The sequence below is a fragment of the Aquarana catesbeiana genome, linkage group LG01 (assembly GCF_042186555.1).
Source record: "Aquarana catesbeiana isolate 2022-GZ linkage group LG01, ASM4218655v1, whole genome shotgun sequence".
NCBI lineage: Eukaryota > Metazoa > Chordata > Amphibia > Anura > Ranidae > Aquarana > Aquarana catesbeiana.
In genome coordinates, this window is record NC_133324.1 from 878,096,682 (window position 1) to 878,120,938 (window position 24,257).

Genomic DNA, 24,257 nt, shown 5'->3' on the forward strand with positions numbered 1-24,257 from the left:
TTAGGTTTTTATTGCTGTCTGTGGCCCCGTTAGGGAGATTCACCCTCACTATTTGTCCTGTGTACCACTATTATTGATAGTGAAATTAAAAAGAAATTCTCAAATTTTGGATTGTCCCCAGAAAAGCATCAGAGGGAAAATCTTCCAATGGGGGAACAAGTTCTGGTGATCTGGGGGACCCCAAGGGATCTCACACTTCCTGTTTTAGCAATGGGACAGGAAGTGAAGATAAAGTCTCCCCAATGGGACACAGATGGCAAAAGTAAAAGTGACAGGGGTTATAACCCTCCCTTACTCTATTCAAAATGAGAAAAAAAAAATTATGTGTTGAGTTCTACTTTAAACGTAAATAACTCTTGATGAATATCGTGTCAGCCAGCACTCTGTGGATATACATTACCTTACTTTTCTCCTGCTGATTTTCAATTTGGATTTGGGTAAGTTTTGTCCGGAGTTCCTCGTTGGCCACCTGAAAGGCCTCCATCTCCCCATCACACTTGTCTCCTTTGGCTCGGGTTTTCTTTGACATGTTTCAATTGTTTGTGCACCACATAAAACCAATTATCTCTAATTCCCACTGGGATGTCTTTGGCATTTGAAAAAGAAAAGTATCAACTATTTTTTAATTCACAATTCCTGTGTGCACGGTCCTTAGCCATCCTCCTTTTCTCTGGTCACCTGCAGAAGAAAATTAAAATTTTAAGTCAAAAACAAAACCCATTTGATTCATTTCTTAAACAGTAGTACATTAAACCCAAAGCTGCCTACGGATACATAGTGGCTGGCCGTACACGACCAACCCTCGTTTAACACAAGCGTTTTCTACAAATCTGAGTTTCCATCAATTCTATGAAGTCCCACTGGCCTTTGCTGGTCTCAGGGGGAAGCAACACAGATCAGTCAATATTACCATTTACTGATCAGGCTTGGCCAGGGAGCATCAGCAAGGATTGTGATTATGCATACAGACAGGCAGCAAAACTCCAGCTTTTAATCAAAAATAAAAATTAAAAAGGAGAAGTGCAGGAATAAAAAAAAAAAAAAAAAACACAACACTCACCTACCTACTGCAGCATTGGTCTGATAATGCAGCTGTCCCTGGCCACCTCCTGTAAACCCAGGCCATCATAGGGGTGCGTCATCTTTGGCCTGGGATCACAGGAGAATACTGCAGAGAATGGTTTCCATGTCACTACACAAAAGAGCTGTTTTCTGCAGCATAGATCACTGCACCGAGAGTCGATACCTTATGGTAAGATATGGATATACTGTATAAGTTATATCACCTTATGGTATGTATAAGATATGTCACTTGAACAGGTGTCCCCACTACAAGATTCAACCACCACTTCGATTGTCACCAGGACAAATAAAAGAGGCAAATCTTCCCAGTGAGGACCCTTCCACAATCTAGCCAAAGCAGGTTAAAAAAAAAAAAAAAAAAAAAAAAAAAAAAGGGAGGAATTGTTGTCTTGTTTTGCTTCAAATAAAGCTTTTTTTTTTTTTTTTTTTTAAAGTTTTTAGATATACCGTACTTTAAATGAGTAACAGAAACCGGAATGATTCTGCACAATCATCCAACCAACGCTATAGCAGTCTGGAGATGGTTACCATTTTTTCTTCCTTCTACTTTTATGCTTGAAGCAAGGTGCCCCTTTGCACTATAGAATGACACTGCACTGGGGCCTCCAACAGACAGCCTGGGCCCGGTATAGAGGCATTGCCTCTACTCTATTGGCAGCCCTGATGATATCCCATCTATCCTGTTAATGGACAGTAGTAAAAAAAGGTGGCAGCCATGGGCCTTTAGTGTGGTGCAGTTCATTTTTCTTTCATGAAATTTTTGTTTAAAAAATGTTATAAAGTCATTCAACATAATAGAGATCGTCATACACAGATAGCCAAATGGTAACTTAACATTAGCCCACAAAAACAGTACAGCAAAAGAAACCAGCCATCAAACAGACTGAGTAGATGGTGACGATATACGTTACCAATATGAAGCCATAGGTATCCAAAGAAGGCCCCCTTCTCACCAGGGGAAATCATTGGCAGGGCTAGATTGTACAATGATCTATAGCACTATTATAGACTAAAAAAAAAAAAAAAGAAGAGACTAAAAAGAGGAAAGCGAGGAAGAGAAGGATAGAAGAGCAAGGAGAGAAGGAAGAAGGAAGGGTCACAGGGACTGCAAAGAAAATGTACAATGTAGCCCAAATAGTACCAGTTTAAAAAGGTCAATATGCATATAAACTCTTTCAAAGCGGCTATTCAAGTCCTGAATAATATCCGTAATTCTGAGACATCATCCAGGAGACTTTTTACTATACTTGAGAGACTGGAACTGAGGGCTTCTTCCACGATCCAGCAATAGTTTGGTCGCCAAAAAACAAAAGAAGGCCAGCCTCTGAGTGGAGCGAGAAACCTTCTCCAGAGGATCATTCAAAAGAGCCACTTGTGGGGAATGTGGAATATTGGCCCCAGTGACTTGTCAAGCAAGGGCAAAAACTCAGCTCCAAAGGCCCCAAAGTCTGAAACATTCCCACCTGATATGAAGCATTGTCCCTGGCATTTGGCAACTTCTAAAGCAAACGGGTGACATACTGGGACAAAGCTCCGACAGCCAGGCAGGAACCAAATACCATCTAGACAGAACCTTTATATTAGCATCAATTAACGATACATTCAGTATGCCCCAAGACCGGTGGAAGCTGCTATGCCAAACTTCTACATCTTGGACAAAATCTAAATCAGCTTCCCAGCCACTCCTGTAGGACAATTTCGTGGAAGATTCTAGTAAGAGCCCATAGAATGGTAGAGATTTTGTCTCTCTGGCCCATGCCCTGTGTGCACCACTTCTCATAAGACGTGACCCTAGGGCCCACACTAGTGTCTGGCCATAATGAATGTGAAACAAAAGGACTAATCCCCCTTGAGTGGGACTTTAAAGGCCACAGACACTGACATGCATTGAAAAACAATTTTATTACATAAGAAAATTATTCCAGATCAAACAAATGATCAAACATTAAAAGACGTCTGGCATCCAATATTGTATACATGTGACCAACATAACAAGAAAACAAAATACACCAGTACATATAAAATGACACTAGTACACTCCAGTGGATGGTGATCCCTGGTACCTGACGCGTTTCCAGTTTAATACCTTCGTCAGGGGTAGAGAGTAGAGATAGGTACAGTCAAAAATAGTTTAACTCTAAAACGATAGTAAAAAGACATATCAGAGGGAACAGCAGATGAGATATGTGCAATAGTCAACAGGCTTTTCTTATACCAACAGGCTCATCCAGATATTATATACCAAGCAGAGTGACTCCATGTCGAAAGCACATGAGGCAACTGTCAGGATGGGGGTGCAGACAAACGCCAGCCTAGGATCAATATAAGTTCGGAACAATAAATTCCCAGATCTGTTGTTCCAAACTCACGTCAGTGTCTGTGGCCTTTAAAGTCCCACTCAAGGGGGATTAGTCCTTTTGTTTCACATATTTCAGGGATGTGGCCACTACATTGACCATTTTGATATGGTGGTACCCTCCTCTCTGGCAATAATGAATGTAAATAATGAGAAACGTGATAAAATCAGAAAGTTTCCGATGGTGGCATTTTGAGGACTTCTTGGAGTTAATTTTTAATGGCACTCCAACACATTCTGCAGCGCTCCACAATACACTGAGGAAAAAAAGGGTCATGTTCAATGTGTGATCCGTTTTGGTGTATTGGCCATTTAACTGCCTTAATGCAATACATGTAAACCTGCAACCCACCACAATGGACCGTACAGATCTGGAATAAAAAAAACTTTTGAGCCAAACTACTTGCAAAACTTTTTTTTTCTTGTTTTTGATAAGAGTCAGGAAGGGTTACAACCTTAACATTTGTACTAGGGTCTATATCCCCATTGGGGTGACTTCTTAGTAAGGCATGCCGATGCACATTATTATTATTTTTTTAGCAACATGAAAGCAGACAGAAGAACATTTGATAAAAAAATAATCTCAATTGTGCAGATACACTGTTGCACATTCATCATTCATTTCTTATAGGCCTGCAAATGTTACTGCACCCGAACACACCGAAAGTAATATTGAGGCATTACAGCTTAAATGAAGCAAAAAGGCTCTAAACACTACAAATTAACCTTTGGAAAGTAAGGATTTATTTTCCATAGAGAGCATATCAGCACTATACAAGTTCCAACATCCTGCAGCACCTTCACATTTGTTGATGATATTCTCATTCTTCACAGCACAAAGACAAATGTGAACAGCAATAAGTGTCAAATACTTACATCCTGTTCAGGGATCAATGACGCAGATAGGGCAGTAATTAGTTTACTCTGCCCATCAAGCACGACATGGGAATTACCTAAATCCTTTACACAGCAATATGCTTTGGGATACAGTTAAAAAGTAGTTTAAGTAACATGCACAAGACTGTGCAAGGTTCAAGTCTGTCTATACTAAGGTGGAAAAGAGCGTGAAGAATTACCTAGAAAGAAAATCCAATTTTTCACACGAAGATTGTTCTTTTCATAGATTAAGTAATGTTGAGCCATGCATCAAAAAAAAAAAAATTATTATATTGTGTATATATTATACACACACACGTACGTACGTACGTACGTACGTACATATAAGCGCTCCCTTTGCCTTTTGGTGCATTTTTTCTTCATCTCAATTTAGGACTTGTGTATTCCTGTGCATTTCTAGTGCATTTACATGCACTCCGTTGCATTTTGCCACACTCCAGATGCATTCCATACAGAAAAAAATGCAGCATGTTCCAGCAATGTGCATGTGTTTTTGATGTAGATTGACCACTTCAATAACAGACACTTTCATCCCCTTCCTGCCCAGGCCATTTTCAGCTTGATGACAGCTTGTTAAAAAATAAATAAATAAATAAAATAATAATTAAATAAATCACAATTTTTTCTTCCTTATTACTTTTCTTTCCCACGCTGTGACCAGGAGCGATAACCAGAGTAAAGCCTCGTACACATGGTACGATTGTTGGCAGGGGATTGTCTGTTGGCAAATCTTACTGTTAGTACGCTCCTTTTGAAAATTGTTGTCCAACTTTTGGCCAACAAATGTTGGATGGCAGGCTAGTAAATTTTCGGCGAACGGTTTGACGTCAGATTTTCCTATGGTCAGTGCACAAATCCGTCACACAAAAGTCGGACGTAAACACGCATGCTCGGAATCAATGCTCACAAAACACTAAATTAGCAGAAGGGGCCCAAAGGGTGGCGCTCAAGAGCTGAAATTCCTTGTAGAACGTCACTACATTCGCATTTGTGGCACGACAATTGGGTACTATTAGCATGCAAGACAAGATCCTGGCACACGCCAGTTTGACAAAAATCAGACGCTCGGTTGGCCAACAATCGTACCATGTGTATGAGGCTTTATAAATCTGTTTCTGGGAGTTGTCCAGGACAACACTAGAGAGAAAGGCTCCCCCTCCGGGGGCAGGAAACAGAAAATAAATCCATAAAGGGCAGCTCCTGTCCTTTCCCGGAACGGCTTCTGAAACCACAAAAACATTCCTCCAAGGTTATAAAAGCATATTGGGAGGGAATCCATGCTGTCCTGGACGACTCCCAGAAACAGAGTTACTGGTAAGTCTAACTCTCTAGTTTTCTCTAGTCGTCTGTCCAGGACAGCACTAGAGAGGATCAATGAGAACTTACCAGATTATGGGGGGGGGGGTCTACCACCTGGAGGGCCTTTCTCCCAAACGCTTGGTCTTGCGCTGAGATAGGGTCCAGTCTATAATGCTTCATAAACGTTGAGTAGCTTGACCATGTTGCTGCTCGGCAAATTTGTTCTGGTGTCGCCAGCTCGCCCCGCCCAAGAAGCAGACATCGCCCGTGTGGAGTGAGCCATGGGGGGAAAAAAAAGGACATCCTTCTTTAAGATCTTGTAAGCTTCCACAATAGTTTGTTTGATCCACGGGGCGATTGTGCCTTTGCCAGCTTGAAACCCCAACTTTTTCCCAGAATGTAAAATAAATAAGGCATTGGATTTTCTAATGCCTTCCGACAATTCCAAATAACGCAAGACACAGGTCCTCACATCTAGTTGGTAGAATTCTGCTTCTTTTGGATTGGTTGAAGATGCACAGAAAGAAGGCAAAACAATCTCCTGAGTCCTGTAGAATTTAGACACCACTTTAGGCAAGAACCCAGGGTCTGTACGTAATACCAGTCTGTCCTCAAAAATTTGCAGGAAAGGCTCTTTAATAGAAAGTGCCTGCAGCTCGCTAATGTGCCTGGCTGTGGAGATTGCCACTAAAAAGACCGCTTTGAGCGTGGTGCCCTTTAATGAGAGCTCTTCCTCTTGCGAACATTTTATCCAACCTTGCAATACTACTGACAAATCCCATTTTGGCAGAATCTTGAAAGGAATGGGCCTAATCCTGGCCAACCCTTTAAAGAATCTGCTAACTAGTGGGTCTAACACCAGGGGTTGCTCCAAAAAAACAGAGAAGGCCAAGACCTGAGCTTTCAACGTACTAATGGCCAGTCCTTGGTCCGCGCCATCTTGTAAGAACGCCAAGATGGCTGGAATACCTGCAGACAACTTCTTGGTGTCTAACCATGAGCAGAAAACTTTCCAAAATGTAACCTAAAATGCTTGGGTTGCCTTCAGTCTACTGCAAAGAATTGCATCCTGTCCGAGAGCCCCTTAGACTTCAGTAGGCTTTCCTCAGACACCAAGCTGACAATTTCAAGGTCTGTATTTTTGGCAACAGGTCTGGGCTCTGAGACAGCAGATCTTTCCTCTCAGGCAGCATACGGGAAGGCTCTTCTGCCAGGTGCAACAGCGTGGAAAACCAAGGCCTCTTCGGCCAATACGGGACCACTATGATCATTGTGGTGCGCTCTTGAAAAAAACTTTCTCAGGACCAGGGGAGTAAGTTTGAACGGGGGGGGGGGGGGGGGGAGGCATAGCATAGGCATCTATCCCCTTGGCCCCTACTTCTCTTTCCAGCGAGAAGTACACTGGAACCTTGGCATTTGATTTGTTGGAGAACAAGTCCACCTCTGGAAGGCCCCATTTCTCTGCCACTAGTTCGAAGACTTCCCTGTTTAGTGACCATTTTGACTCGTACATTTGGTGTCGGCTCAGAAAGTCCACCAGATGATTGCCCACTCCCTTTAGATGGACTGCGGATATTGACCTTAGGTTCCTCTTGGCCCAAGAAAAGATGGTGCTCGCCAGTCCGATTAAGGACGGACATGTGTTCCCCCTTGTTTGTTTAAATAAGAGACTGCTACCATACTGTTCGAGAGGACTTGTATATGGTGACTTTTCAGCTCTTTGGCGAATGCCCTCAGCACTTCCCAGATTGCTTGCAACTCCCTCGAGTTGGCTGATCTTTGGGACTGCGTTATCTCCCAGCGCCCTTGGGCTACTCTTGACCCCCATTGGGCCCCCCAGCCCCAGGCATTGGAGTCCATGGTGATACAGATGGACACTGGAAGAGACCATAGTAGACCCTGCACGAGGTTCTCTTCGTCCCTCCACCACCATAGAGACCTTTTGGTCTTTGGAGATAGGCGAAATCGTGTCCAGCGATTCCTGCTCCCCATCCCAGCTGCTCAGGATATTGGTCTGGAGACCCCTGAAATGGGCCCTCACCCATGGTACTGCTGGGATTGTTGCTGCCAGGAGACCTAGACCCGACATGGCCGAATGGATGGAAACCACCAGACTGTTCTGAAAAAAGGCTGCTGTCGCCTTTACCTTTTCTATTTTCTCCTCTGTGAGACAGCTCTTCTGCGTCACCGAGTTCACCAAGAACCCCAAGTACTGTAAGGCCTGTGTTGGGGTTAGGTTTGATTTCTCCTGTTTATCAATCACCACAGCTTTTCGAGAAAGGAAATGGCCACCCGCAGATCTCCTTGTAATTGGAGCGCGGAGGGTGCAAAAAATAAAAGGTTGTCTAATTATGGGACTGACTGAGACTCCTTTCAGTCTCAGGGGGGCCAGTGCCTCCGCCAAGACTTTTGAAAAAATCCTGGGGGATGAGGACAGACCGAATGGCAGGGCCCTGAGCTGGAGATGTCGGACCTTCTTTACCTACTTGATCGCCACCCTCAAAAACTTTTGAGATTCTTCGTTGATCGGGATGTGCAAATAAGCATCCCTCCGATCAAGGGAAGCCATGAAGCAATCTGGAGGAAGAATTGACCTCACCGTAAACATTGTTTCTATCCAAAACTTCTTGTAGATCACCCATTTGTTCAGTGACTTCAAGTTCAATATTAGGCGGAATTTGCCTGACAGTTTTCGTACCATGAAAACGTGAGAATAGAAACCCTGGTTTATTTCTCGCAGTGGCACTGGAATAAGAACCCGCTGGTCTATCACGTCGCCAATTTGTGACAACGAGGCTGTCATCTTCTGAAGATCCCTGGGAGGCGTGGTTATGAACGTCCTCGCGAGCGGAGTGCCCTTGTACTGGATTTGGTAGCCTTCCCTGATTATCCTCAGTAGAAATGCATTTGGGGTATTCTTTTCCCACTGTGGGAGGAACTGCCCCAATCTCCCTCCCACGGGGACTAAGTAATTGGGATTTAGTGTTTTTCTTAGGAGAGGAAAACAGGATACCTTTCTGCTTCCCCCTTCCGCACTGTTTCTTAAAGGTTAACCCTTTAGGGGTCTGTCCCTGTGACACCCCTGGTCTTTGTGGGGGCGAAAAAAAAAAAAAAAGTTTTCCTGTGGCCTTCTTATTTTTAATAGGAAAAGTTTTTTCTTGTCTGCAGTTCGGTCTAGAACTTTCTCTAGATCTTGTACGAACAAGAGGTCTCCCTCAAATGTGATGCCACAAAGCTTTACTTTTGAGGCCGGGTCCCCCGACCAGAATTTTAGCCATAGAGCCCTGTGAGAAGAATTCACTAGGGCTGCAGCCTTTGCCGACAGCGTGACTGACTCTGCAGAAGCATCTGCCATATAACCTGCCGCCTTATACAGCATGGGAAGGGAATCTAAAATTTCCTTCCTGGAGGTCCCACCTTCCAAATGGGCCTGTAGCTGGTCCAACCAGACCTACAAATTACGAGCCACTACTGTTGTAGCCATTGCTGGTTTTAAATTTGTCATGACCACTTCCCATGACTGTTTTAGCAGTACCTCCATCCTCATGTCCATGGGTTCCCTAAGGACCGCCATGTCCTCAAAATGCAAGGTCTGTACATTTTGCGCATTGTGAAAAGGCCACCTCCAATTTGGGCACTTTGTTCCAAATACAAGCGGAATCTCCTCTTCAGACTTTAAGGGAAAAAAAAAAAAAAAAAAAAAATTTTCTCCGGCTCCACCCACTCCTTTTTAATAGATCGGACAGTGCTCTGTGGACCGGAAATACCCTGCAATGGTCCTCTTTCAGAGTCTGGTACATCTGGTCATGTAGAGACAACAAGGCCTGCTCTTTAATATCTAGCGTCTCATAAATCACCCCCAATAAGGCATCCACCTTCTTGAGCGAGAGCCTGTATCCAAGTGATCTTGTCCCCTGGCTTGGAGTATCTTTGGATGACGCTGTTTCACTTAGTTCCTCCAAAGAATCTGAATCCCCCCCCCCGACTTCTCTGGTTCTTTGGGCTGTGCCTGAACCAAGAGAAGGAGCGAAGAAGAGAAGGGGACAAACAAAGAGCAATGTAGCTGTCAGTAACCATGAATACTACGTGTGCTGCCACCAACACCGTGCGCACCTCCACCAGCCATGACCGGATTCGCAAGGCTCTCTAGCCCGGATCCGGTAACATGCAAAAAAGGGGGGGAAGGAGGGAGAGCCCAACTCCATCCGCCCCCCCCCCACTCAGCCCTGTAGGCCAAAGCACCCCTGTGTCTGCCTGCCTGAGCTGGACTGGCGCTATTGCCACTTTGCTCTGCTGGGTCCATGCCCTCCTGGAGCATAGCACCGTTGCGCCTGTTGGTGGATCCAGGACCGCGGCTGTGGTTGGCTTTTAAATGAGCCGGCACGGATCCGGCGCCCACGCTCCTCACGAGACCCGGAAGTGATGCGCCGGAATTCCCTGCCCTCCTCCGTGCGTTCCAAAGGCCGGAACTCAAGGCCTACGCCACATCCCCGGAGTACTCATGCCGAAAGCATCCGGGCGACAGAGGAATCCACACACCCCCACCTCAAATACCAAGTGGGGAGTGTCCAGCCCTCCCCAGGCTGATCCGGAGGAAAAACACCGGTCTCCGGCCTACTTTCTGCCTGACGGGGACCAGTGTTCTGCCATACCCTTAAGGTCCATGCAGACCTCCCCTAGGCAGTCCTAGGCTCTGAGAAGGGAAAACACAGAGCTCCATCCAGCCTCCTCCTCCTCCGGTGGAGGAAACACAAAAACTGGGGAAGGACAGGAGTCGCCCTTTATGGATTTCCTGTGTTTCCTGCCTCCGGAGGTGGAGCCTTTTCTCTCTAGTGCTGTCCTGGACAGACAACTAGAGAAAAAGTGTTACTACAGTAACATTGTACTACTCTGGGGAAGTGATCAGGATTTTTTTTTTTTTCCCCCCACACATGATTGCTTATACCAGTGAATTTCACTGTTCTAAGCAACCATTTTTAATGAATGAAATTGATTCATTCAGTGTGTATTATTGTGATTACCTGTGATTGGCCACAGCTAATAATGTGGTACAGATGGGCTGTGATTGGCCCTGTCTGTACCATGTGATCACTGTGACCAATCACAGCTAGCAACACAATTGTACACAATGAATGGAAGCCATCCATTGTTTACAATTGTCATGTGATCTGCTGTGATTGGTCACAGCGATCACATGGTACCACCAGCAGCCCACTACAGTGAACTGGCATCACACAGCCGGTGACAGATCACGCCACAGCACGTGCGAGTTGTGTTCCGGGAGGACATCATATGACGTCCACCCAGAACGACAAATGTCCTGCCCAGCCGTCATTTGTCTATAGATTGTGTGGGAAGAGGTTAAAAAATGCACAGGACTGCATCAGGTGTAAACCAGCCCTACATACAGAAAGCGGTTTTCAAAGTGGAATAGTTGCTTCCTAGTTTATGGCCTAAGCCACGTATAAAACTCACAGCCAGGCCATTTCATGTAGCCCTTGCACATCTCCTGCAGCTGCGGCACCTCCTCTTCTCCGCCCCCACCTTGTCTCAGCAGTCAAGAGGACGACAGAACTCCTCCCACATATCCTGTACCTCTCTGTGCAGCCGCAGCACCTCCTTATCTCCGTCTCCCTGGTCTCAGCATTCAGCAGCTAACTCCAGCCCCCCTATAGTCCTCCCCTAGACCCCGCACTTTCTGCTTCCCAGCTTCTTCCTGGCAGCAGCACAAGGTAAGGGGGGTGCACTGTGATGTAAGGGAGGGTGGGGAACCTTAACTTCTGATGGTGGGGGCTCTTGACAGCTGATGTAAGGGTGGGTGGGGTGTTCTAGACATCTAGTATTACAGCTACAACCAGCCCTTTGAGGGCAACCATAATCAGTGGTGGCCCGTGCATTGTGGGCATATGGGCGCTGCCCCCCCCCCAGTCCCTGCTGCCACCTATCCATGGAGCACCTGATTAGAGCCAGGGGCTCTAATAGGCTTCAAAATAGGATGGGCTCGGGTGCAGAGAGTGTGCCCAGATCCCACCCAATTGTGTGACCATAGCGAACGAATATTCGCTATTTTCACACCACAGTGCCTCCTCGCCAATCAGGAGGCAGGTCAGGGAGACCTGTTTCCCGATTGGCCAAAGCGCCAAGCGTCCCTATTGGATGCCCAGTGCTTTGGCAGAAGTGGGACAGAGCGGAGGAAAATGCCTAGAGGAGACACAGGAGAGGACACCCGGTGCTGGACCTCCTACGTGGGGGGAAACTTTGCCAAGTGCCACAAGCCACCCACGGGGGGGTGCCAAGTGTGCCACAATCCACCCGCGGGGGGAATACGTTGCTAAGTGCCGCAAGCCACCCCCGGGGGGGTGCTGTGAGTGTGCTGCAAACCACCTGTGGGGGGGGCTTTTCTAAGTGCCACGACCCACTGTGCTGTGAGTGTGCTATCAGTGTCTGTGATGCTGATCTAAATACTATCTGTGGTGCTGATCTACAGTGGATATAAAAAGTGTACACACCCCTGTTAAAATGTCAGGTTTTTGTGATGTAAAAAAATGAGACAAAGAAATAATTTCAGAACTTTTTCTACCTTTAATGTGACCTATAAACTGTACAACTCAATTGAAAAACAAACTGAAATATTTTATGGTTGGGAAGCAAATATAAAAAAAATAAAATAAATAATGTGGTTGCATAGGTGTGCACACCCTCTTATAACTGGGGATGTAGCTGTTTTCAGAATTAAGCAATCACATTAAAACTCATGTTAAATAGGAGTCAGTACACACCTGCCATCATTTAAAGTGCCTCTGATTAACCCCAAATAAAATTCAGCTGTTCTAGTAGGTCTTTCCTGACATTTTCTTAGGCTGGCCATACACTATACAATTTTCTTATTCAATTTCCTTTAGAATTACCTTCAACCATGTAGTGCAAGGGCCTGCCTGATAGCATACAAATTGAAAGGGTTTAGGTTTGACCTTATATTATATGGTTTTGGTAAATCTAAAGGAAAGTTGAACAAGAAAATTGTATAGTGTATGGCCAGCCTAAGTCGCATCCTACAGCAAAAGCCATGGTCCGCAGAGAGCATCCAACGCATCAGAGGGAACTCATTGTTAAAAGGTATCAGTCAGTAGAAGTGTACAAACGAATTTCCAAGGCATTATGGAGCACAGTGAAGACAGTCTTAATCAAGTGGAGAAAATATGGCACAACAGTGACATTACCAAGAATTGAACGTCCCTCCAAAATTGATGAAAAGACGAGAGGAAAACTAGTCAGGGAGGCTGCCAAGAGGCATACAGCAACATTAAAAGAGCTTCAGGAATATCTGGCACGTACTGGCTGTGTGGTACATGTGACAACAATCTCCTGTATTCTTCATATGTCTGGGCTATGGGGTAGAGTGGCAAGACAGAAGCCTTTTCTCACGAAGAAAAGCATCCATGCCTGGTAAATATTGCAAAAACACATCTAAAGTCTCCCAAAAGCATGTGGGAAAATGTGTTATGGTCTAATGAAACCAAGGTTGAACTTTTTGGCCATAAGTCCAAAAGTGTATGTTTGGCTCAAAAACAACACTGCACATCACCAAAAGAACATCATACTCACAGTGAAGCATGGTGGTGGTAGCATCATGCTTTGGGTCTGTTTTTCTTCAGCTGGAACAGGGGCCTTAGTCAAGGTAGAGGGAATTATAAACTGTTCCAAATACCAGTCAATATTGGCACAAAACTTTCAGGCTTCTGCTAGATAAACAAAGAGGAACTTCATCTTCCAGAATCACAACGACCCAAAGCATACATCCAAATCAACAAAGGAATGGCTTCATCAGAAGAAGATTATAGTTTTGGAATGGCCCAGCCAGAGCCTAGACCTGAATCCAATTAAAAATCTGTGGGGTGATCTGAAGAGGGCTGTGCACAGGGAGATGTCCTCGCAATCTGACAGATTTGGAGTGTTTTTTTGCAAAGAAGAGGGCAAATATTGCCAAGCTTGACTTGACATGCCAAGCATGTGCCATGCTGATAGACTCATACCCAAAAAGACTGAGTGCTGTAATAAACTAAAAAGGTGCTTCAACAATGTATTAGTTTAAGGGTGTGCACACTTTTGCAACCATATTTTATTTTTACCATCCTCCACCTAAAAGATTTTAGTTTGTTTTTCAACTGAGTTGTACAGTTTATAGGTCACATTAAAGGAGGAAAATGTTCTGAAATGATTTATCTTTGTCTTATTTATTTTTTTACATCACAGAAACCTGACATTTTAAAAAAGGGGTGTGTAGACTTTTTATATCCGTTGTATACACTATCTGTGATGCTGAGCTATATACCCTGTGAGGCTGAGCTGTATACTCTGTCCTGTGATTCTGGGGCTTTATGCTCTGCCCTGTGACGCTCAGCTGTATACTCCTGACACTATGGGTGGAAGCAAGTGGAATACAGGGGACGGAGTGGGTGGATTATATAAGGGGTGGGGCTTATGGGAAATGGGAGGGGTCAAAAAGGGCAGGGTTTGGCGCCCCCATCCTAAAACTTCACCAGCCGCCACTGACCATAATGCTGATGCAGCCCCCAATGAAATTGAGTTTGACACCCCTGGCCTAGGCCAAAATGATGTCATACATCCCCAGGTTTGTGTCCAGTTGAGGAAATTTCCTATTATTTACCATCTTGGATACACAATGAGAAATGAGAGTTCAATCACACGTTTTTTACACCCCCAACCGCAAATGTAAACGAGGCTCTAAAAAGGTAGACTTAGGCTGGATTCACACCAATGCATTTTTAGTGCTTTTTGCAGATTTGCACTACAGTCCATTTAACATGGTTTACTATGGAACACGTTCTGTAGTGCAAATCTGCAAAATGCAAAAAGCACTAAATATACATAGGTGCCTCAGACTTTAAAGCAGGGGGTTAGCAACCTGTAGATCGCGATCTACTAGTAGATCTCAGACAGGTGGCTCTTAATCTCCTCCTACAACGCGAGCTGAGGTGGACATCTAACTTGAATGCTACTATGCCACAACGAGGCCTTCAATCTAAAGCCTTTTCTACCAGGCTTCTCATCTGGGGGCTTCAATAGAGATCTATAATACAATTTCTTCATTTAATCTCTGATATATATTTTTTCTTGTTTGATTTGATTCTATTGTGTTTACCCTAGGGGTGTCTTCCATTCATCTCTCATTCATCTATGTATGTACATACTCTTCATAGTGATATCTATCATTAGTCTAGTCATGCCCAATGCAAAATATAATTTCTTCTTTTCCAGTTCCAATATTTTCTCATGAATACCGTACAATTTTATGAGATACGAATGTACAAGAGGGACGATGGCTTCTAGTCTCAACTTTATTTTTTATTTTTATTATTGTTATTTTTTGACAATTATATTTTTTTCTCAATTTAAACTAGATGACTATGCTATGGCGTGGTTCTGTTCTCCCTGTCGGTGGCTCATCGAGGCTCCCTGGCACAAAGGGGCCCTCAGGTGTCATTACTTCTCAGGGCATTCCCTTTATAAGGGCTGCAGTACACTGCGTGGCTGTTTGGCTCTTTCCTCAGGAGCGGAGTCTACGCAGTCAAAACTTTCCATCCTGTTAGCTTTGCTTCTCCATCTATCATAGCTGCAGTACACTGTGTAGCCGCTTGGAGGTCTCCCATGCGGCGCCTGCGCAGTCCAACCTTCCACCTTGCCAGTACTTGTTTGCCCTTTTGATGTGTCGGCGGCCTTGTCGATGTCTGACGTCACCGTGCTTTATGCGCGGTGATGCCGGACGCCGCATTGGCCGAGGGAACACCCCCCCCTTTTGCCAAGGAGACGCCGTTCATACATAATGAAGGCACAGCTGATCAGCATATCCCATCTCTTTGATGGCACTGCTCATCACCTGGCGCCTGTGTTCTGATCCTGTCTAATTTGAATATTCAATTAACTGATTATCATTGGCCCATCCTGGCTTAAATACTTCCCGAATGCAACAGTTTTCTGCTGCACAGCCAGGATTCGGTCACACACGGAGTCTGCTACACAAGGTGAGCTATTCTTTTCTGTTGAAAAGTGTTTTAGTAGTCTCTGCTTTCTTGCTGCAATGTGAGTTATACCATATGCATCATCTGTATTGAAAGTGATCTACATCCCTCTATACTTTTTCATTTTTAGTTTGCTCTTTTCATGTTTATAGTCTGTTTCCTTTGCTGCAATTCAGCTAATTGGGGATTTGGGCATACTTTTTACTTTTACTATTTGATGGAATTGATGTATATGGAGATTCACTGGTAGCTTTAGAGTAAACATACAATCACCCTTACTAGCTCTTCTTTATGTTAGATCAGCGTCCCCCTGTCTTCATGTGTGTTCCCTGTGAGCTTTGATGCGCTGCTCGACGTGGAGACAGTACATACCACAGCCTATTTAAGCACTGTCTGGGAGTGTTCCAACATAGGGCTCCCATTAATCTTTTATGAACCTGAAGACTGGCTATCCAATTGACTGAACCTACCTCCCTGGTTCTTATCAGCATAACATTGCTACATAGCAACTTTTTGAGACCTGAAGCCACGTCCCTCTCCAATGAGGCTTGTGCACCATTTCTAAATAGGATATTGAAATTTTGAGTATCGTTTTCCTATGTCCTGATATGCTCTGCTTTGTTTACACTAAAATTCACTGTATTATATACATATGCATATATATTTTATTGTATGTTCCATTACATTGAAAACAAATCTTTTTCTCCTATTAGACATAAACAGTTTGCTTCCGTTTAACCCCAGAGGTAGGAAATTAATACTTTTATCCCCACTTCCCCGTTTTTCCAAAACATGTTGGGATTTTCTGTCATCACACTATATGCATGACCCCATTTCTGGAGTCTGTGTAGTCCAACAAATAAGCAACTGTACATGCAACAAATGTCCTAATTACTGTTTTTAGAAATGTCCAATTGTATACTGAAATTTTGGTTACCATGTAATAAAATTTGTATGTTTTACATACTTCGGTACTCTTGTATTCCTCCCCTACTCATACTTCTACCCACACAATCCTTTTAAGAGCATCTCCTTTCAAAAATGGTAGATCACGGTCTGGGCTTGCTGAACAGCCATTCCAGAGCATCAGAGTGCAATGCAGAGGGACTGAGTGTAAAGTTGGAGCTGTAGTAGGGAGCAAGAGCCGCATAAGGCAAATGCCTCCTCTGTATTCCTAGCTCCTGTCCCATGCGGAGTGAAACCAACTGCACTCCACATCTTATCTCAGCTAGCGGTCTCCAGAGTGGTGCCAGCAGCAGTAAAGAAGAGATCTTCAGGTCAGTGTAAAGCAACGCACTGGGCATAATAGTATAGAGCTGCTTTCACACTGTGTTGTGGTTTACCTACACCACGGGTGCAGTGCACTGTACCTGCAGCTTTCTGTGCTTAGCCATAGACTTCTATTATAACCTGTGGGTTTGGTGCACTCTCTCAATGCAGGAGTTTTGGTGTGCTTTCAGAAAGAAATTAAAATAATTACAGTGGCATCATCTATATACAGAAAGAGATGGGATAATGCAAATTAACCACTTACACAACAGAAGATTTTTCCCCTTAATGACCAGGCCATTTTTTACGATATTTTTATTTTTTGCGCTATAAACAAAAAAAGAGCGACAATATTTTTTACTTTTTGCTATAATAAATATCCAAAAAAAAAAAAAAAAAAAAAGGTTTCCTCATCAGTTTATGCCAATATGTTTTCTTCTACATATTTTTTGGTAAAAAAAAAAAAAAAAAAAAAATCAAAAAAAAAAAATCAAAAAAAAAAAAAAATCGCAATAAGAGTATATTGATTGGTTTGCGCAAAAGTTATAGCGTCTACAAAATAGGGGATGGATTTATGGCATTTTTTTTTTTTTTTTTTTTACTAGTAATGGCGGTGATCTGCAATTTTTAGCGGGACTGTGAAATTGCGGCAGACGGATCGGACACTTTTGACCCTTTTTTTGGGACCATTGACATTTATACAGCAATCAGTGCTATAAATAGCCACTGATTACTGTGTAAATGTCAGTGGCAGGGAAGGGGTTAACACTAGGGGGCGATCAAGGGGTTAAACATGTTCCTTGGGAATCGTTTCTAACTGTGGGGGGATGGGACTGACTGGAGGAGGCGAGAGATCACTGTTCCTAATTACTAGGGACAGCAGATCTCTCTCTCCTCCCCTGTCAGAATGGGGATCTGTGCGTTTACATTGACAGATCCCCATTCTGGCTCACTTTCCCACGATAGTGAATGGATGGCGGACATCGCGGCCATGCACATCGGTTACCCCGCCATGTAGCGGGGACGTGCCTGCAATTGCTCATAAAGGAGCAGACTACACCTATGGCGATTTGCGGGAACGAGCTGACCTGCCACAGTATAATGATGGCGGCTGGTCAGCAAGTGGTTAAAGAGTGTGTGTTTAGTATCACTTTAAAGCAGACCTAGATTCAGGCAACCTTATCCTGCAAGCAGTATGAGACAAGTCAGCTGTGAATGATTTAGTTGCTTGCAGTAAGCATCTTGTCACTACTCATTTGCCTAGGATCACAGTGACTATGAAGTTGCCCGTTTCCTAGACCATACCTCGACACCATCTACACAGTACACAGCTAGTTTAAAGTTCCATTTGTAATAACTGAAATGGTAAACATCAATTCTGCAATAGGCAAATATTGCCTATGTACAACAGGCATGTGTATTCTTCCTTGAAGCCCTGTGTGTTTTGTGTATTTCTTCCAGATCCTTGGAGTAATCAAGTGTGAAACTTTGCCTCTGTGCAAGGAACTTTGTCACTGCTTCTGTCTCCCCTTGTGTACAGTGAGGAAAAAAAGTATTTGATCACCTTGCTGATTTTGTACAATTGCTCACTGACAAAGAAAAGATCAGTCAATAATTTTAATGGTAGGTTTGTTTTTACAGTGTGAGACAGAATAACAACAAAAATATCCAGAAAAACGCATTTCAAAAAAGTTATAAATTGATTTGCATTTTAACCACTTGCCGTCCGCCCTATTGCAAAATGACGGCGGCAAAGTGGTTTGAAAATCCTGACTGGACGTCATATGACGTCCGCAGGATTCACCGCTATTGCGCACCCCCGGGGGCACGCACCACAGCGATCGGGGATGACGCTTGTCCCTCGGACACAGCGCATCCCCGATCAGGGTAAACAGCCAATGAAATATGCTGTTTACCATGTGATCGGCTGTGTCCAACAACAGCCGGTCACATGTCATAACAAATCGGGCGCGCGCAGTGCGCGCCGCCGGGGGCACGCAGCGCGCCGATCGGAGATGCCGAGTGTCCCTTGGACACAGTCACATCCCGATCAGGGTAAACAGCCAATGAAATGGCTGTTTACCCATGTGATCGGCTGTGTCCAATCACAGCCGGTCACAAGTATAAACATAGTAGCGGTTTCCAGAGATCTCTCCTTCTCTCTCCTCACACACCGATCGTGTGAGGAGAGAGAAGGAGAGATCCGATCAGTGAGTGAAACATCTTTATTTTTACATCTATTGTATGCACAACACGAACCCCCCCCCCATCAATAAAGAGAACCTGTCACCGCCCATCAGAACCTGTCACAGCCCGCCATCGGTACCGCCATCAGCACAGCCACCGCCATCATCTGGATCTGACAGCCCATCTGTCACACAGGCCGCCATCAATACCACTAACGGTACCGCTATTAGTACCGCCATCAGTACCGCCACCGGTACCATCTAGATCTGACAGCCCATCTGTCATTGCCCATCTGTCACACAGGCCCGCCATCACTACCGTCGCACAGTCCCGCCATAAGTAACGTCACACAGGCCATCGGTAACCTGTCAGTCACACAGGCCCACCATCAGTGAGCTGTCAATAGCACCACCAGTTCTGTCACACAGGCCCGCCAAAAGTACCACCATCATGTCCCAAAGAGGTTACACAGTTGAGGAGGCATATAACATCCTTACCATGTCGGATGATGAGAGCAGCGGGGAGCTCTCATTATCCGATTCTGGTTCGGAATATGAGCCAGTGGAGGGTAGTGGATCGGAGTCCGAGTCAGCGGAGGAAACCGCCCCTCCTAAAAGGAGTAAGGCGATCAGGACCAAGATCAGAACACCTGCCTACCACCAGCAGCGCCAGACCCCAGGAAGAGGAGCCCAGTACCAGTACTGGAATTGCACACCCAACCCAAAGAATCCGGGCCCAGTCCTACCTTTCCGATGCCCTGGCAAACCCCTTATGGTTGCCTGCCAATTCAGGATCCGCTACAATCCCCCCTTTCACTGCACAGCTAGGTGTGCAGCACAACACTTCGAATTTTTCATATTTGGACTGTTTCTATTTGTTTTTCCCGGAAGATTTGTTGCAGTCCATGGTGGACCAAACAAATCTCTATGCAGAGCAATTTATTGCTGCCAAACCCAGTTCGTCCTACGCCCGTATGTTCCAATGGCGACGTCTCACACTAGACGAATTCAAATTGTTCTTGGGCCTTACTTTTAATATGGGGCTTACAAAGAAAAACGAACTGCATGCCTACTGGTCCACCCACCCCATGCCCCTATATTCTTCTGTTATGTCCAGGACACGGTACGATATGATAATGCGTTTCCTACATTTCAATGATAATTCGCAGTGCCCTCCCCAAGATCATCCCAACCACGACAAATTATATAAGCTTCGTCCCCTAATAAATTCTTTTACCAAGCGATTTTCTGAAGTCTTTATCCCTGACCAAAATATTTGTGTAGACGAATCCCTTATCCACTTTACTGGCCAGCTGAATATCAAACAGTATATCCCAAGTAAGAGAGCCAGATACGGCGTGAAATTGAACAAATTATGTGACCGAGCCACTGGATACGTGTACTCATTTCGTATTTATGAGGGCAAAGACTCCCAGCTCCAGCCCCGTGAGTGCCCCACATATGTAGGAACCAGTGGTAAAATTGTGTGGGACCTTGCATACCCCCTGTTCAAAAAAGGTTACCACTTATATGTAGATAATTACTACAGCAGCCTGCCCCTTTTCCGTCACCTGTATCGTGAAAAAACCCTGGCCTGTGGAACCTTCCGAAAAAATAGGAAGGGCTTCCCACAGAACTTACTTTCAAAACGGCTACAAAAGGGGGAAGCCGCATTCATGAGGAATGAGGAGGTGTTGGCCATGAAGTGGCGGGACAAGAAGGATGTTCACATGATGAGTACCATTCACAATGACACCTTGGTGGAGGTTCAGAGAAGACGTGGCCCCGAAGTAAAGCCTGAATGTGTCCATGACTACAATCTGTATATGGGGGGGTGGTTTTAAATGATCAGATGCTGCAACCATATTTGTCAACCCGCAAGTCCAATTATTGGTATAAAAAAGTTGCATTTCATCTGTTTCATATGGCCATGTTCAATTCATTTGTCTGCTATCAAAAATCACCCGAAAACCAACCCATCACCTACCTCAAATATATTAAAAATATTATCACTGCCCTTATTTACCAGCAAGGACTCGCCCCAGGAAGCATTCGCTCTGATAGTGTGAGTCGACTTCATGAGCAACATTTTCCCTATAACATTCCCCCTGCAGAATCCGGAAGAAGACGCCAAAAGAAATGTCGTGTATGCTCAAGTAGAGGAGCCAGAAGAGATACAAGTTATTATTGTCCCCAATGTCCCTCCCAACCTGGCATGTGTATCGGTGATTGCTTCAAAAATTATCACACATCCATCAGATTAGTTCCCCTTATTAGTAACAGAATGCCATTTCCCCATTTCAATTACCTGTGTGCATCATTTGCCTGCCACCAGTTTCTATCTTCCATGTTAACTGACCCTGGCCTGTTTACCGACAATGTCTTTGCCTGCCGTTTTAACCACGTTTCCGACTACCACGTGCACCGACCTCAGCCTGTTTACCGACGATGCCTTTGCCTGCCGTTTTAACCATGTTTCTGACTTCCACGTGCACCAACCTCAGCCTGTTTACCGACGATGCCTTTGCCTGCCGTTTTAACCACGTTTCTGACTTCCACGTGTACCGACCTCGGCCTGTTAAATTGACCATGTTTTTGCCTGCCACTTGGACTGATCTTTTGCCCTTCTACTTCAGTACACAGGGGTCTCACATATGTGAGGGGCTTCAGAATAGCGTTCTGAGTAGAGATAATCAGTATTTGGTTTTCTGTGTTCCCAGAACAGGGTCTGGTTGCCCGGAGGCTTCAAAGAGAATTTGGGTGGGAGAAGCCTCTACCCCTGTCCCCCTGGCCCTAAGCTTGATGGTCCTTCCTGCTGCCTGGACCAATACTTTGGCTGTGCTGACCATATCGCTGCCTGTAATGACCCAGGACTGTGTTTATTTCTGCTGCCTGGACCAATACTTTGGCTGTGCTGACCATATCTCGGCCTGCTGCCTCTACTGACTATAGACAGTATTTCTACCTGGACATCTCTGCCTGCTACCTGGACCAATGCTTTGGCTGTGCTGACAGTATCTTTGCCTGAACTAACTATGGACAGTATTGCTGTCTGGATGATTGCTTTTGCCTGCTGCCTGGACCGATGCTCTCCTCTGTGGACCACTACACTACTAAAACCACAGGTAATCTTTTGTTACTTGGTATTTACATGTTATGTGTTAGAAATATGAAGGGCCTTCAAAAATATGATCGGTAGTCATGAAATTATATGTGTAATTTATGCTCCTAGAACGACTGGAGGTGCTATTTGGATATTGGGCCTCTGTATGTGGCCAGGCTGTGTAAAAGTGTCACAAATGTGGTATCGCCATACTCAGAAGGAGTAGTAGAATGTATTTTGGGATGCCATTTTTGCTATGTACATGCTATGTGTTAAAAATATCTTATAAATGGACAACTTTGTGTAAAAAAAAAAAATGCGTCTTAATTTTTTTCCCCATGTTTTCCGAAAACTTCTGGAAAAAAATGAACCGTTCAAAAGACTCATTATGCCTCATAGATTATACGTTGGGGTGTTTGCTTTCCAAAATGGGGTCATTTTGTGGGCGTTTCCATTGTCCTGGTGCTCCAGGGCCTTCAAAAGTGAGATAGGTCGTCATTAAATTATATGTGTAATTTTGCTCTTAGAATGCCTGGGGGTGCTACTTGGATGTTAGGCCTCTGTATGTGGCCAGGCTGTGTAAAAGTCTCACACATGTGGTATCGCCATACTCAGGAGTAGTAGAATGTATTTTTGGGTGTGGTTGCAAGTATGCGCATGCTTTGTTCAAGAAATAACCTGTCAATACAATAAGTTTGTGTAAAAAAAAAAAAAAAAAAAAAAAAAAAAAGGAAGGGGTCTTCATTTTCCCAAGAATTGTGGGAAAAAATTACAACTTAAAAAAACTCACCATGCCTCTTACTAAATACCTTGGACTGTCTACTTTCCAAAAAGGGGTCATTTGGGGGGGGGGTATTTGTACTTTCCTTGATTGTTAGTGTCTCAGGAGATGAGATCTTATGCACATAAGTACATCAGGTGTGATCAGATGTGATCAATTTTCAGTGATTTGCACCCTAACTTGTAGACTCTAACACTTTCACACAGACTAAATAATATCCACTAATTTGGGTTATTTTTACCAAAGATATGTAGCAGTATAAATTTTGGCCCAAATTTATGAAGAAAAATGACTTATTTGCAAAATTTTACAATAGAAACTAAAAAAAAAAAGTGTTTTTTTTTCAAAAATGTCGCTCTCTTTTCACTTATATCGCAAAAAAGAAAAAACCCAGCGGTGAGTAAATACCACCAAAAGAAAGCTCTAATTGTGAGAAAAAAAATTATAAAAATTTTGTTTGGATACAGTGTAGCATGACAGAGTGTCATTCAAAGTGTGAGAGTACTGAAAGCTGAAAATTGGTCTGGGCGGGAAGGTGTTTAAGTGCCCTGTATTGAAGTGGTTAAAGAGTGAAATAAGTATTTGATCCCCTAGAAGCCGAGTTCACACTGAGCTGCGGGAATGAAGCCATGCTGAACTTGCGCAATTTCACTCCCGCATGACAGTCCCGATTTCGGCTGTGATTTCACAGACATCTGGGTGGGTTTATGCACAGAGGTCAATGAAAATCGCACCCCAAAATCGCAAATGGTAGTACAGAAACTACTTTTTTAAATCAGTGCGGCGCCGCAAATGCAGCGTCCCAGCGATTCTGACCGTGCCATTGCCGCTGATTTGGCATGCGATTTGACACATCAAATCGCATGCCAAATCACTCCAATGTGAACCAGGGCTAAATCAGCAAGATTTCTGGCTCCCAGGTATCTTCTATACAGGTAATGAGCTGAGATTAGGAGCACTCTCTTAAATTAGGAGCTGTCCAAGGATGTCAGGGACAAGATTGTAGACCTAAACAAGGCTGGAATGTGCTACAAGACCATCGCTAAGCAGCTTGGTGAGAGGGTGACAACAGTTGGTGCGATTATTTGCAAATGGAATAAACACAAAATAACTGTCAATCTCCCTTGGTCTGAGGCTCCATGCAAGATCTGACCTTGTGGAGTTTCAATGATCATAAGAATGGTGAGGAATCAGCCCAGAACTACACAGGAGAATCTTGTCAATGATCTCAAGGCAGCTGAGA

The 24,257-nt window shown here is 44.3% G+C and overlaps 1 protein-coding gene across 9 annotated transcripts in view; it reads right to left on the reverse strand.

The window, feature by feature from the left end:
* Positions 1–24,257, reverse strand: part of JAKMIP1 (janus kinase and microtubule interacting protein 1) — a 343,790-nt gene that overhangs the window by 229,620 nt on the left and 89,913 nt on the right. For all 9 annotated transcript variants that reach the window (XM_073610383.1, XM_073610357.1, XM_073610340.1 and 6 more), the window contains exon 2: positions 401–678. In XM_073610383.1, coding sequence (XP_073466484.1) covers positions 401–529 — 129 coding nt within the window. In that variant the 5' untranslated portion in view covers positions 530–678. The remainder of the gene's footprint in view (positions 1–400; positions 679–24,257) is intronic.